At 31.4% G+C, this 13,118-nt stretch overlaps 1 protein-coding gene across 1 annotated transcript; it reads left to right on the forward strand.

Annotated features, from left to right (window-relative positions):
• The first annotated feature begins 4,111 nt into the window (after positions 1-4,111).
• Positions 4,112-8,280, forward strand: LOC111288701 (protein SAR DEFICIENT 1-like). The gene is made up of 7 exons (XM_022879700.2): positions 4,112-4,278; positions 4,548-4,614; positions 5,097-5,643; positions 6,725-6,885; positions 7,100-7,294; positions 7,566-7,662; positions 7,758-8,280. The coding sequence occupies exons 1-7, from the start codon at positions 4,190-4,192 to the stop codon at positions 8,009-8,011; spliced, it is 1,410 nt and encodes a 469-aa protein (XP_022735435.1). The 5' UTR covers positions 4,112-4,189; the 3' UTR covers positions 8,012-8,280.
• Positions 8,281-13,118: the final 4,838 nt, after the last annotated feature.

The following is a 13,118-nucleotide window of genomic DNA, read 5'->3' on the forward strand; positions in this document are numbered from 1 at the left end:
AATGTTTGGAACCTTATTCTCAAGAAACTCATCATTTTAGGATTTTATTTCTGTCACACCTTCGTTCGAATGTTCCCCATACATAGCATACCTTTTTTAATATTCTAGGTATCTTATAAAAATACACTTATTGGCCATTAGACCTAATTTTCTATACTTGTTTCTTGAATGGTGGACATAACTAGCACATCTCCAAGGTCGTACATGTCCCAAACTTGGTTTTCTACTACTATATTACTCATATGGAGTGTTAGGAAAAAACTTGCTAAGGACACGGTTAAGTATATAGGCAACAGTCAATAATGCATCTCCCTAAAAATTGATTGAGAGGTTTGTTTATGCCATTATGGACCTAACCATATCTAGCAATATTTGATTATTTTGCTCAACTACACCATTTTGCTGTGGTGTTTTGGAAATTGTTAGTTGTCTATGAATTCCTTAGTCTTTACAAAATGTCTTGAATAGATAAGAGAAATATTCATGCCTTGGATCTATTGTGAAGCATTTTGATACTTATTTTTTTTATTCTCAACCTCTAGAATAAATATTTTGAAACTATCTAAAGCTTTAGAATGGTGAGAGAGCAAATAAACGTAACAAAAATGGTAGTAATCATTAATGAAAAACAATAATGCACTATGCCTAGCTTTAATGTTCATAGGTCCATAAATGTTCAAATGAATAAATTCTAATGGATTCGTAGCCTTTTAAGCCTTACTAAAAGGCTTTTTACATGTTTTTCCTACTATGCAGGAATTATTTCTAAGTAGATCAATTTAGTTATTTGTCATAACAGATATTCTTTGACTAATCTTGTTATCCTTTTTTGACCAATATCATCAAGTCTAGCATATCATTTATTGTAATCATTATTAGAGCTACTAATTACAATATTAACAAATAAAGAATTATTATTATTATTATTTATATTAGGTCAAAAGAAACTATTGATGAACATGTCTCAAACAAGTTGTTCTTAAGATAAATCTTGTACATGTTTGCTTCAAAAAAGAATAAGAAAACATAACATAACAAAGATTGGACTAAAAGTACATTACATTGTACCTTAGGGGCATGAAGTGAATCATGGGAAGTAACACATATCTGATACTCATCCTGATCTGGTACAACCCAATACCAATCATTACTTCAGTTTTACCATTTGTTAGCTTAAAGAAATGTGTACTTATAGATAACCAATGACAATCTATAAAGCCCATTTTATCTTGTATTACATGTTTGTTTTCTCTTGTATCAACAATCCAACCAAGAATTGATTTAGCAACTAATGCATAGGAACAAACATATGTAGAACTAAAGGTAGAGGGAACACATACCTTCTTCGACTGAGTGCAATCCAAAGTGAAGTGTCCTTTTTTCCTTGGCATGTGCATATGTATATATGTTTGATTCACCTCTTGCTGTTCAACTTTTAATTCCAAGTGCCAAGATATATCAGTGAATGTCTTAACATTCTCACTATGGGTCATGAGGAGTTTTATGTGGGACCATTCTAGGTCAAGTAGTGAACAAATCAAGGCTACTACTTGTTGCTTATCAATGAGCTCCACATTTTTTGCCCTTAGGTCTTGTATCATACTATTCCTAACATGAAGATGTTTAACCATTGTATGTTTCAGGTCTTTTGTGTATTGCTATAACTTCAAGTTCTAGGTATGGATCCTCATTATATAAATTTGCCTAAAAGCAACACTCATCTTATTCCACATTTTTAGAACAATAGGGCAATTTTCCAATTGTCTAATAAGGTTATTGTGCATGCTACTTAACATTGTAAAGAGCGCACAACGATCCTTCTTAAACTAGTTATTATAAGCCTATTTGTATTGTCGTTGTTTGGCTATATCTCCTTGTTTGGATGGTTTTATAACATTAACAAAAGTCTATAAAACTTCTTATTCATTAAAAAGATATTGAATCTTTTTATGCCTTATGTCATAGTTGGTGCCATCAAGTTTCTCACCCTTGGTAAGATCATGGGCAATATTTTTGAAGGCCATTTAAGCTACAATATGATTTGAAAAACTAACATTTGGCACAAAGCATTAGACTAATTAAATTTCATATTACTTTTTACCCTATAATTGAGATAAAATTTTTTTCCAAATTCATAATCATCACCTACTAGTGCAAGTCATAATAAGTAACTTAATTAATTTCTATTTAATTAGAAACGTATCGATTGGCACAAAATATTAGTGAAACGTGTTCATTAAGCAAAAAAATTGCTACATCACATGAAAATTAATATTGCAAAAATATTAAAGTTGAGTATATCAACATGCTATCAACGATCAAAACATATGCTTGAAGCATAGAAATTTATAGATAACATGTTTTTTTAATATGACAAAAATATTAAAATCAAATATATCATCATGTTATAAAAAATTAAAACATATTCTTGAAGCATAGAAGTTCAAAGATAACATGCTTATTTTAATATCACAAAACTATTAACATCATGCTATAAAAAAAATTAAAACATATTCTTGAAGCATAGAAATTTATAGATAACATGCTTATTTTAATATCACAAAAAAATTAACATCTTGCTAGAAAAAATTAAAACATATTCTTGAACCATAGAAATTTATAAATAACATGCTTATTTTAATATCACAAAAATATTAACATCATGTTATCAAGAAAATTAAAACATATTCTTGAAGCAAAGAAATTTATAGATAACATGCTTTTTTTAATATCACAAAAATATTAGCATCATATTATCAAAAAATTTAAAACACTAAAAGATTCAACGCCAGAAAAGAATCAAATTAGCTTTAATACCAATGTAAGAAATCAAGACACAATGGAAGGTTGTGCAATATACTAGAAATCATACTGATTCTAATTATGAGCTATCGAATCTTCTGTCAATCGTCCTCAAACTGGAAGGCAACAAGTGTTTCCTAGATGCCACATGATAAAACCTTTTCTTTTAGATGATTTTACTCTCGTAATTTTGCTACATGAGTTTAAGAAGGATAGTGCTTCTTTTATAGTGAGACAAAAATAATTATGGTTATTTAACTAATAACAATATAATTAATTTATGAAATAAAAGGTATCTCATCTTTTAATGATGAAGAAAATTAACTCGTGAGATAATAATTATCCCATGTAAATTTATCTCATAACTTAATTATTTTTCTCATCTTTTAATGATGTAAATAGTTAACTCATGGGATAACAAGCATCTCAAGTGAATGTTATCTGGTTATTCACAATTATCATCTGTACTAATAAAATGTAAATAACAATAATTAATTAACAAAAAATTTATTTCTTTTAAAAATATATAGGATGGAAACTAATTTAATTTTTTGAACACTTATAGGTGTACAAAGATCGAATTATTCTAGATCATTCAAGTCTAACTTGACTGAAGTTGGGTATTGATAATGATTTTTTAGGTCCGAAGATATTATTATATTAATAAATAATATATTTTAATATAAAAAAATTTTAAAAATATAATATAAAATATCTTTTCAATATTTTAATAATAAATTTAGCTTAAACGAGGGACTCGGGCTAAACTCAAGATTTGAGTTTTCAAGATGACCATGAACATTTCTTCTATTGAAAGATGATAAAATCTTAATTCATGTAGGGCTGTGAACTTGAAAATGAGACAAAAATAAGTAAAATAATGTAAAGGAAACGGTGGAGGACTACCGGAAGGGCCTACGCAAAGTAGATACTTCTAAGAAATGAGGCATTTGAGGACTTTTTCATCTTTGCCAAACTTTTCCCTTCAAAGTAGTCTACGCATATATATTGTTTTATAACAGTGGTAATTGAACTTTTTTTTTTTCAAATCAATCTAATCCAAGGTTTAATTGTTTTAACCGTTGGATCAGTATCTAAGGCTAAATACGATTGGAGATGTCACTTTTTCTTATTTTTCTCAATGTAATAATAAATAGAAATCGATGACTCAAAGTAGAGTTGAAGTCAAAAAGGCATTACATCACTTCGTAGCTGTTTCATCCAACGTTCCACGAAGCTTCTTTTTATTATTATTTTTAGAAACTTTTCATGTATTTAAGGTTCCTTATAAACTGAAACCCTAACTCCTCATTTCTATATCTCCCTCTGTTTCTTGAGTTACCAGTTTTTTTGTTTTTGGTTATTAATATATATTTCACCTTGAAAAATGGCTGCGAAACGGCTTCTTAGTGAATCTTGTTCCGACCCAGATGAGCCAAAGGAGAAACGGATGAGACCTAGACCTTCTTTTGCTTCGTATGTTTTTGAATTCCCTTCTACAAATGCTTAATTTGTTTCTATATTACTTTTCTCTTCTTGATTTCTTTGCTCAAACCCATTTTCCTTTTGTTTCCTTATTGATTAAATTTTAAAAATATTTTCTCATCTCTTTATATTGTTTGTTTCCATATGGTGCAATTTTACCTTCTGCCTATATATATATATATATATATATATATATATATATATATATATATATATATATAACTTCTTATTCAAAGCTAATTTTCTCTGTTTATTAACAGTGTGATTGGGGAAGCTGTTATGGTGAATTGTTTGTGCTCAGCCTTGGAACCAGTCCTTAGAAGAGTGGTATGTACAAACTTTCATAATATAATTCTCATTAAAAGGATAAGATATTTCATTGCTTAAAAATATTTTCAAAATGTTAAAAATGAAAATACTATGAACATTAACTAGGGATTAATTAATCATATAAAAATTTTTAAAAGATGACATCTAACAAATTTAAAATTTAAATTTCAGCATGCATAACACATTTTCCTGTCCCAAGCAATCTCTTTTATAAAAAAATGAGAACATGATTAAACATAAATATCAGTAATGTTTATTAATATTTCATCATCTATGATTACATTTTGCATTTATATGTAATTTCAAGCTTTCTGAATGATTTCAAATGGCTGCAGTTTAACGTAATTGTTTATTTATTTTTGCACAAATAAAATTTCATTTTCATGCGTAATTAAAGATTTAGTATTTTGTTTCATTTCACTATTCATTTTTTCACTTAGTAATTTCTGATAAAATTTCCCTTAATGATATGTTTTTAGGTGAATGAAGAAGTGGAGCGTAGTCTTCAACACGGACTCCGTTCTTTCAGTAGGTCCCCATCTCTTCGAATCCAAGCACCGGAACCATCAACTCTTCAGCTAAGATTCCGTCAGGGCCTTTCTCTACCAATCTTTACAGGAAGCAAGATCATGGATGAAGAGAGCAACCAACTTCAAGTCCTTTTGGTTGATACAAGGGGAGACCAAAGGGTGCCGGTGCGTCTTCCCAACCCAATTAAAGTTGATATTGTCGTTCTTGACGGAGATTTTCCATCGGGGGATGGTAACAGTTGGACAGGTGAAGAGTTTGATAGAAACATCGTGAGGGAAAGAACTGGGAAACGGCCCTTGCTTACCGGAGAATTAGCAGTCACGGTGAGGGATGGAGTTGCTACGATAGGAGAGATTGAATTTACAGATAATTCGAGCTGGATTCGGAGCCGGAAATTCAGAATTGGTGCAAAAGTTGCACAAGGGAGTTTCCAAGGCGTTCGGATTCGAGAAGCCATGACTCAAGCTTTTGTTGTCAAAGACCATCGTGGTGAATGTAAGTTTTCATTCATTCTTCAATATATTTACTCAAATATTGTTAAGCTAAAACAATGCCTTTTTCAGAATCTATCTTCATTATTTTTTATTATCAACAAGGCAAATTGAAATGATAATCTAACAATTAAAAAAAATGATTACATATATTCCTCTCCAATTACTAGCTGTCGTACTTTGCATCGACCCTAGCTGAGATTATGATATATATAAATATATATACAATAGTATTATCAATTTATTGTTTTAAAACTGTTTGCTCTATTTGTTTAATAGAATTGGTGATAAGCACTGATCTTATAATATGCCATCCCATAGCTTAGAAATCTAGGCCGAGTCAAACCATGTGCTCACCAAACTACACCCTTAACAAATAAACCAACCCAACTATATATATTGATGTCAATTTAGTACAATAGTTGTAACAAGCTATAACTGGTTAATGCATCAATTTAATTAAGGTTGAAGAACTTTTTTGTTTAGACTCCACAGAATTCACCTTTTTTTTCTATTTGGTCTGAAACATCTGACATATCATGAAATAGGTAAATTTCAGACAATGAAACTCTGGGTCCATGCCTCCATGGGCATTAAACCATTCAGATAGGTGCATTACTTTTTCATGCTTTCAGACCATTCAAGTCATTTTCAGTCAACAAAGGGCTGCACTACTTCTGCTTCTTAGTATTATCACTTACCAAAAATAATGCCAAAGCCACGTGTTTCAAATTATGCAACCTTAAAGCTAACCAGATAATGGTCCTCGCCTTCCTACATAAGGAAGCCATACTTTTGTTTAATTGTATCTCGTCTAGCCGGCTCCTGTCTGATCAGATCAGGTCAATAGATTGATAATGTTTTGGTTTCATGAAAATCATTACAAGGACTTAAAGGAACTATAATTTTTCATCCTGGTTAAGGTTTTAGTAACTTTTCATTAATTCAAGTAAAATTCTCAATTCAACAATTTCACTAAGCTGTAGAATGACAACAATTTGTTATGTCTTTGACGTTTAATTACTTGGAAAAATCTTACACGAACTAATTGGTAACAATTTCTCTTCCTTTATTTCTTATTGCAGTGTACAAGAAACATCATCCGCCAATGTTGGGGGATGAAGTTTGGCGTCTAGAAAAGATTGGAAAGGATGGAGCATTTCATAAAAAGCTAACCTCTAAGGGCGTTAACACAGTGCAAGACTTCTTGAAAATGTGGGTTGTCGATCCAGCCAAGCTCAGAAGGGTAAGAACTTTCAATCCATAACCCGGCCATATATGTGAATTTAGTGTTTTATTTTCTTTTTTAATTTCTAATCTACCCTTACACTTATGTGATTGTGATTATAGAGATATTACGTGAATAAATTTTTTTGAAACCTTCAAATTACCAACTCTAATGTTAGTATTTTTCTTTCACAAATAAACAAAAATAACTCGTTTTCAATGATGTTGAACAGATTTTAGGCTCTGGAATGTCTGAAAAAGTGTGGGAGGTTACAATCAAGCATGCGAAAACTTGTGTTATGGGCAACAAACATTATATTTTTCAAGGCTCCGATTACGCAATCTTCTTGAATCCCATTTGCCAAGTCATAAAAGCGGAGATTAATGGGAGCATATATCCTATTCACAACCTGAATAATATTAACAGAGTATGCGTTACAATAAGCTAAAATACATATTTTTTATGGCAAGTGTTTATTTATTTGTTGTACATAAGGGGAGAAGAAATTACAGGTATTAAGATTCTAACCTCAAACCTAGAAGAAATTACAGGTATTAAGATTTTAACCTCAAACCTATTAGATATTATCTTTTAAGAATAGTTACATGAGCCAAATGAATTAAACCCCAAATATTTTTTTACCCCAAGCGTGTATTAATCCTATTCATCTGATTCGTACATGGCTCTTGCAATTGCAGGCATATCTTGAAAATTTGGTCAGACAAGCATATGTAAATTGGTCCTCCTTGGAAGAGATAGAAGGAATTTCTAATGAGATTGGCCTGCTGACACAAGGTATTTCCTTTTCAAACAACTTTCAGAACATTAAACTTTGAGCCTTCTTTTTTTTTTTGCCTTTTAGTAACATTTTACATTAAAATTTTATACAGGTGGTCATATGGTAGATCCTTATCCCAATCATCAACAGATCATTGTGAGATCATTTCAACAAAATGGGTATTTGACAGATAGTTTGATAGCGGGAAATATGCCAAGCGAAATGCAAGCAGATGGCGGTAATTGGCAAATAAGTCAGACTTATTTGAACACCACCCCAATCGAAAATGGGATTCGATTGAACATCTTGGAGTCGAATTCTGATGATGATTTGACTTCCCCAAGATCCTTCATCACAGGGGGTTAATGGTGTGAATTATGTATCAATGAGTAGAAGCAAACAGTGAGATGTGATCATCTTTGTGTCAACCGTTGAAGCATTTAGCATAAATTAGGAAGATAAGGTGCAAATATAATTTGCCTTCTTTTTTTTTTTTCTTGCTTTCCAATTCTAGGTTTCTAAGCGACTGTATACTTATTGTAAATAATAACAACACAAAGGCATATCCAGTGCCGAAGAGGCATAGTGAAAATGTCCTTGAAGCATTTCCAAATTGAATTTTCAGAGTTTCCCAATCATTGATACAATAAAACAACTTTTGTTCTGGCAACACAAGTACAGAACCCCTTGACTATTCACCAGACAAAAAGCAATAGGGAAAAGTGCCAGAGTTCAAGGCCCGTTTAAGTTCTTGTTCAATGCCTCAATCTGCCCATACTTGTATTTTTAATGACAGAATGCGCTGGCCCAAGTTTCTCTTTCCTGATTTTCATGGCTCTGACGTAACTGGGTAAACTGCTCGCCAATGGAGACCGAGAAGCCCACTTGTGCTCCAAGTTGCATTACCCTAAACCCAACCTTTTGAAAACTTCGCTTTGTTATTTTAGATGCAATCAAAAGTTATAACATTGAAATAAAATGGTTACAACAAAAATTTGATGATTTTATTAAAAAATATAATGAAAGATTATATTTTTCTAAATGTTTGATATAATTATGATGTGCTAAAAATGTTGCGGTAACCCAATAAAGATATCATTGAAAGATAAAAGTAGAGAGAATGTCATATTTGATCTTTACACTATACTAATTGTTCTAATGTGACATTTGTTCTTAAAAAAATATAATATTATATTTGAATTATCATTTCATATAATAATGTGGTATTCAAAATTAATATCGTTATACAAGTTCGATAATGAGATAATTAATTAATGGGACGATGATATGTAATATATTTATCATATCATCATGTCATATCATTACAAATTTAATTTTTGTTTACATGTGAAATTCACTTATTAGACCATATGTAGTAATGATTTGATTATAAATATGATTGTCATTTGTCAAATTTTAAATAAAAATATAATATTATTTTGTTAAAAAAATAAATAACAATATTTCTAAAATATATTTTTTATTTTTTATTTCTTTTTTAAATAAAAAATAAAAAATTTTAAAAAAATACAAAAAATTAAAAATATTTTCTCTTTCCTATCTGTTCTCTCTCTCCCATTCTTTCGAGAGATAGAACTATGATATAGCTACACATCCATCCATGTGGAGCACATGTGACTGCTCATATGACTGCCATATGTCAACTTTTAAACAAAAATATAATTTTATTTTGTAAAAAATAAAATAACAAAAATTTTTGTTTGATTATTTTTTTTATTTCTTCAGTAAAGCAACTCCATAATCACTTTTCGAATAAAAAAAGGTTCATCCTCCCTAAAGACTATATAAGATCATTGATCAATCATGCGAATCCCCAAAATTAAAACAATGTCTATCATTGTAACTTTGATCATATCTGGAAGTAACAAAAATTCCATCTCTCCATCAAATCATTATCGCATTTCTTTGATCATAATTGAGTTTCTCCATTAGTTTAACAAATGATGACAAGGAAAATCATGTATTAAAACTCCTAATATGCACACATTTTAAAGCAAACCCTTAAAAAATACATATTTGTAAAAGTAATAACAAAAAACACTTTGTATATCAGAAAGGGTGGTTACAATTTGTTGGGAGTATTTAGTGGTCTTAAGGGCATAATGGTTTTTCTTCTCATTAGAGACTCTTGGTAGAGCCACATCAGCTCGGCCACGTCATTGTTATCCCATATTGGTCCCTTGCCTCTCATTTATAAATATAGACATTTAGGCGTTATCATCCTAAGTTTCTTGTAGCTTTTAATCTTTACTTTTTTCTCTTTTTGACCTCTCTCATTCTAATATCTGACTTGCATGTTGGAATGCAAACATAAAAAACACTTTCTGTCTTTGCACCTAACCACTTTCTTTCTTGTCTTTCCAACAATAACCCTACGTCGAAGCTCAGCAAAAACATTTGGCATGCTAGGTAGAGGACCTTTCTATTTATTAGCCAAGCATAAGACAATGTCGCAAAGGAAGAGAGCTTTGAAAAAAGGAAAAACGGTCGTCCCAGTTGGAATAGAAACACACAATAGTCAAAACTTGGACCGATCTGCTCCACAACAGGCCAGTTTGACCATAGAGTAGTTTTAGGTTTTAGCTGAGCAAATACAAGCTTTTAAGCAAATGTTACAAACTATAACCCCATTATAGGCCTCAAAAGTACTTAACCTAGTCACTCTTTGTCGATAAACTGTGGAAAGACGACCAAGTTATAAAGAGATAGAAGCCTCTTCCGCCTCCAAGGAAAAAGAACATGATATTTTAACTAGCTTACCACTACCCGAGTCACAACTCAACACATGCCATAACTCAAAGATCAAAACAAACTGACTTGAAAGCCTAGCTAAATAAAGATCTGAAAGCTCAGATGCAAGTCATAAAGAAAAAGCTAAAAGCAAAAATGGTAGCTTTTGAGGACGACTTTAAATTTTTGGAGATCTCTCATTTCATTGAAGAAATCGACAGAGCTATGCCTCCAAAGGAGTTCAAAATGCTAACTTTAAAAACCTATAATGGTATTTCTAATCCTTTTGGTCACCTATAGCTTTATAAAACTAGCATGATGACACAGGTGTAGACGAAACTCTGATGTGTAAAGCCATTATTACTATCTTCAAGGGCATAACTCAACTTTGGTACAACAATTTAAAATCGAGGTTGATCACAATGTTTAAAGAACTCAGCCATTCCTTTCTGTCTTGATTTGTGAGTAGCTGAAGAATGAAAAAAATGACGTTAAGTCTAATGTTAATTCATCAATGCTGAAATAAATCTCTAAAGGATTATGTCACGCATTTTAACATGAAAGCCCTACAAATGAAAAACCTAAAATAAATGGCTATTGTAGCTTCCTTAACAAGTTGACTTAATGATAAAGAGTACCACCTTAAGCTGACCTTATTCCTAGAATCACCTAAGACTTTGGCTAATGTCTTACTTATAGTTAAAAAATTCATAAATGCTGAAGCTACAATAAGAAATAGCCAAGATGAGAGAAGCTCATCCCTTCTTCATCGACGGTTGAGGTGAGAGAGGCTCATCCCCCTTTCATTGATGGTCGAGGTGAGAGAGACTAATCTTTCCTTCTAGATCGTAAAAAAAATAAAGATTTTTATGATTCTCCTTTAAGAGAGAGATGACACAAGGCTAGAAATTTCAGCAAAAAAAGAAACTACATAGCACTGAATATTTTTTGAGTGAGAATTCTGATGCAATATGAAAGAAACTGAGAGCTCAGATGATAAAAACCACTAAGGTAAAACACAAAGAGGGATTTGACCAAAAGATGTACGTTATATAGGGACATAGGTCACAACATGAAAGATTGTGTCAACATAAACAATAAGATTAAAACTCTAATCAGCAAAAGTTAGCTATGAAGGATTATAGATTGACAAAGATAGAGGCTGAATAGGCTTAATTACATAAGAGATTGATAAGTCCCCAAAAGGGATAAGGAAGGCAAGCCCAAAAAAAATAAGAGAAACAAAGTTTGGAGAGATGAGCAAAGACAGAATGAGAGCTAAGCTACAGATAATAGACCAATTACCAAGGTAATCAATGTGATTATTGGGGGAAGCTTTACTTCAACTAAAAAAAAGTTTGACCAAGGCATGGTTATGGCCATTGGCTTTCCAGCAAAGAAAGAGAAGAACTAGAAAGATGAGTTGATCTTATTTAGTTTACAAAACTTGAAAGAAATCCAATACCCTTATGATGATACCATAGTGATCACAATAGTGATGTACAATTACGTGTTCAAGAAGATATTGTTTGATAACTGGAGCTCAATCGACATTATGTACCATACCACCATGAAAATAATGAGAATTAAAAAAGATCAGTTGTAACTGATAACCATAACCTTGATCGAATTTAGGAATAAGTAGGTACCAGTAAAAGTGACAATCAAATTATTGATTTCTTTGAGGATGAAACCAAAGACAATCACATCGGTCATTGAATTCATGGTTGTAGAGATCCCATTTACTTATAATATGATATTAGGTTAACCTCGCCAATCTATTATATGGCTCATTGGCTTAGCTCTTCATCTAAAAATAAAGTTTCCAATGCCTCACGGGGTTAGAAAAATAAGAAAAGACCAGCATATGGTACAATAATGTTACTTCAAGACAATAAGAGGAAAAACTGAGAAACAGACTGGCAGTTCGATTGAGGTTGAAGAGGTTAAAAAAGAGAAGCAAGTAACAAAAACTAAAAAAAATAAGAAAATAATAGTAAGCAACCACAACAATAGAAAATATACCTGATAGAAGTGTGCCCTCAAGTCTTTTTGAGCTCTTAAGTTCCATTCCAACAAAAAATACATAACAATTTTTTACAATTTTTGAATAGTTCTTGAAAGTGACAAAGCTCTTAAGTTGGCATGAATATTTATGTGTTAATGGGACTGAGCTAACACGTTGACCAAAGAGAAAAATTGATGAATTGAAATGAAATATACACGCATTTTGGTTAGTTCTACATTCTGCTCATTTTCTTAATATTATACTAATTGCCACGTTAGGATTTGTCTCTACAAGAATCGATCCTGACCTAATTGAACAGAAAGAAATAATTGATCAAAGACCCAAAGCAGATGAGAATCAACTTGAGTCAGTAAAAGACCTTATATCCATCTAATTATGAGAAAACACCCTAAAAAAAATTATGCAGATTAGAATTAAACTTAAACATAAGAAGTAATTAATCAAAATTTTGAGGAATAATGTCAACCTATTCACTTGGACATGGTTTGACATGCTTGGCATTAACATCGAGGTAATAATCTATAGGTTGTACACAAACTCAGACATAAAACCAGTTCGGCAAAAAAAAAAAACCTTTACCCTAGAAAGACAAAAGGTCATTAAAGATGAGATCAACAAACTAGTGCTAACAAGTTTCATTAGGGAAGTTTACTATCCTTAGTGGATAGCCAATATCGACATGGTCAAGAAACA

Source organism: Durio zibethinus, chromosome 17 (genome assembly GCF_047325235.1).
Source record: "Durio zibethinus cultivar Kanyao isolate XHJ-2024 chromosome 17, ASM4732523v1, whole genome shotgun sequence".
Lineage (NCBI taxonomy): Eukaryota > Viridiplantae > Streptophyta > Magnoliopsida > Malvales > Malvaceae > Durio > Durio zibethinus.

What these genes read in the sequence shown, in the direction of transcription:
- LOC111288701 (XM_022879700.2), top strand. Translation starts at nt 4,190, where the DNA reads ATGGCTGCGAAACGGCTTCTTAGTGAATCTTGTTCCGACCCAGATGAG. An exon ending in CAAAGACCATCGTGGTGAAT is followed by an intron (nt 5,644 to 6,724) that starts GTAAGTTTTCAT and finishes TTCTTATTGCAG; the next exon opens with TGTACAAGAAACATCATCCG. An exon ending in ACCTGAATAATATTAACAGA is followed by an intron (nt 7,295 to 7,565) that starts GTATGCGTTACA and finishes TTGCAATTGCAG; the next exon opens with GCATATCTTGAAAATTTGGT.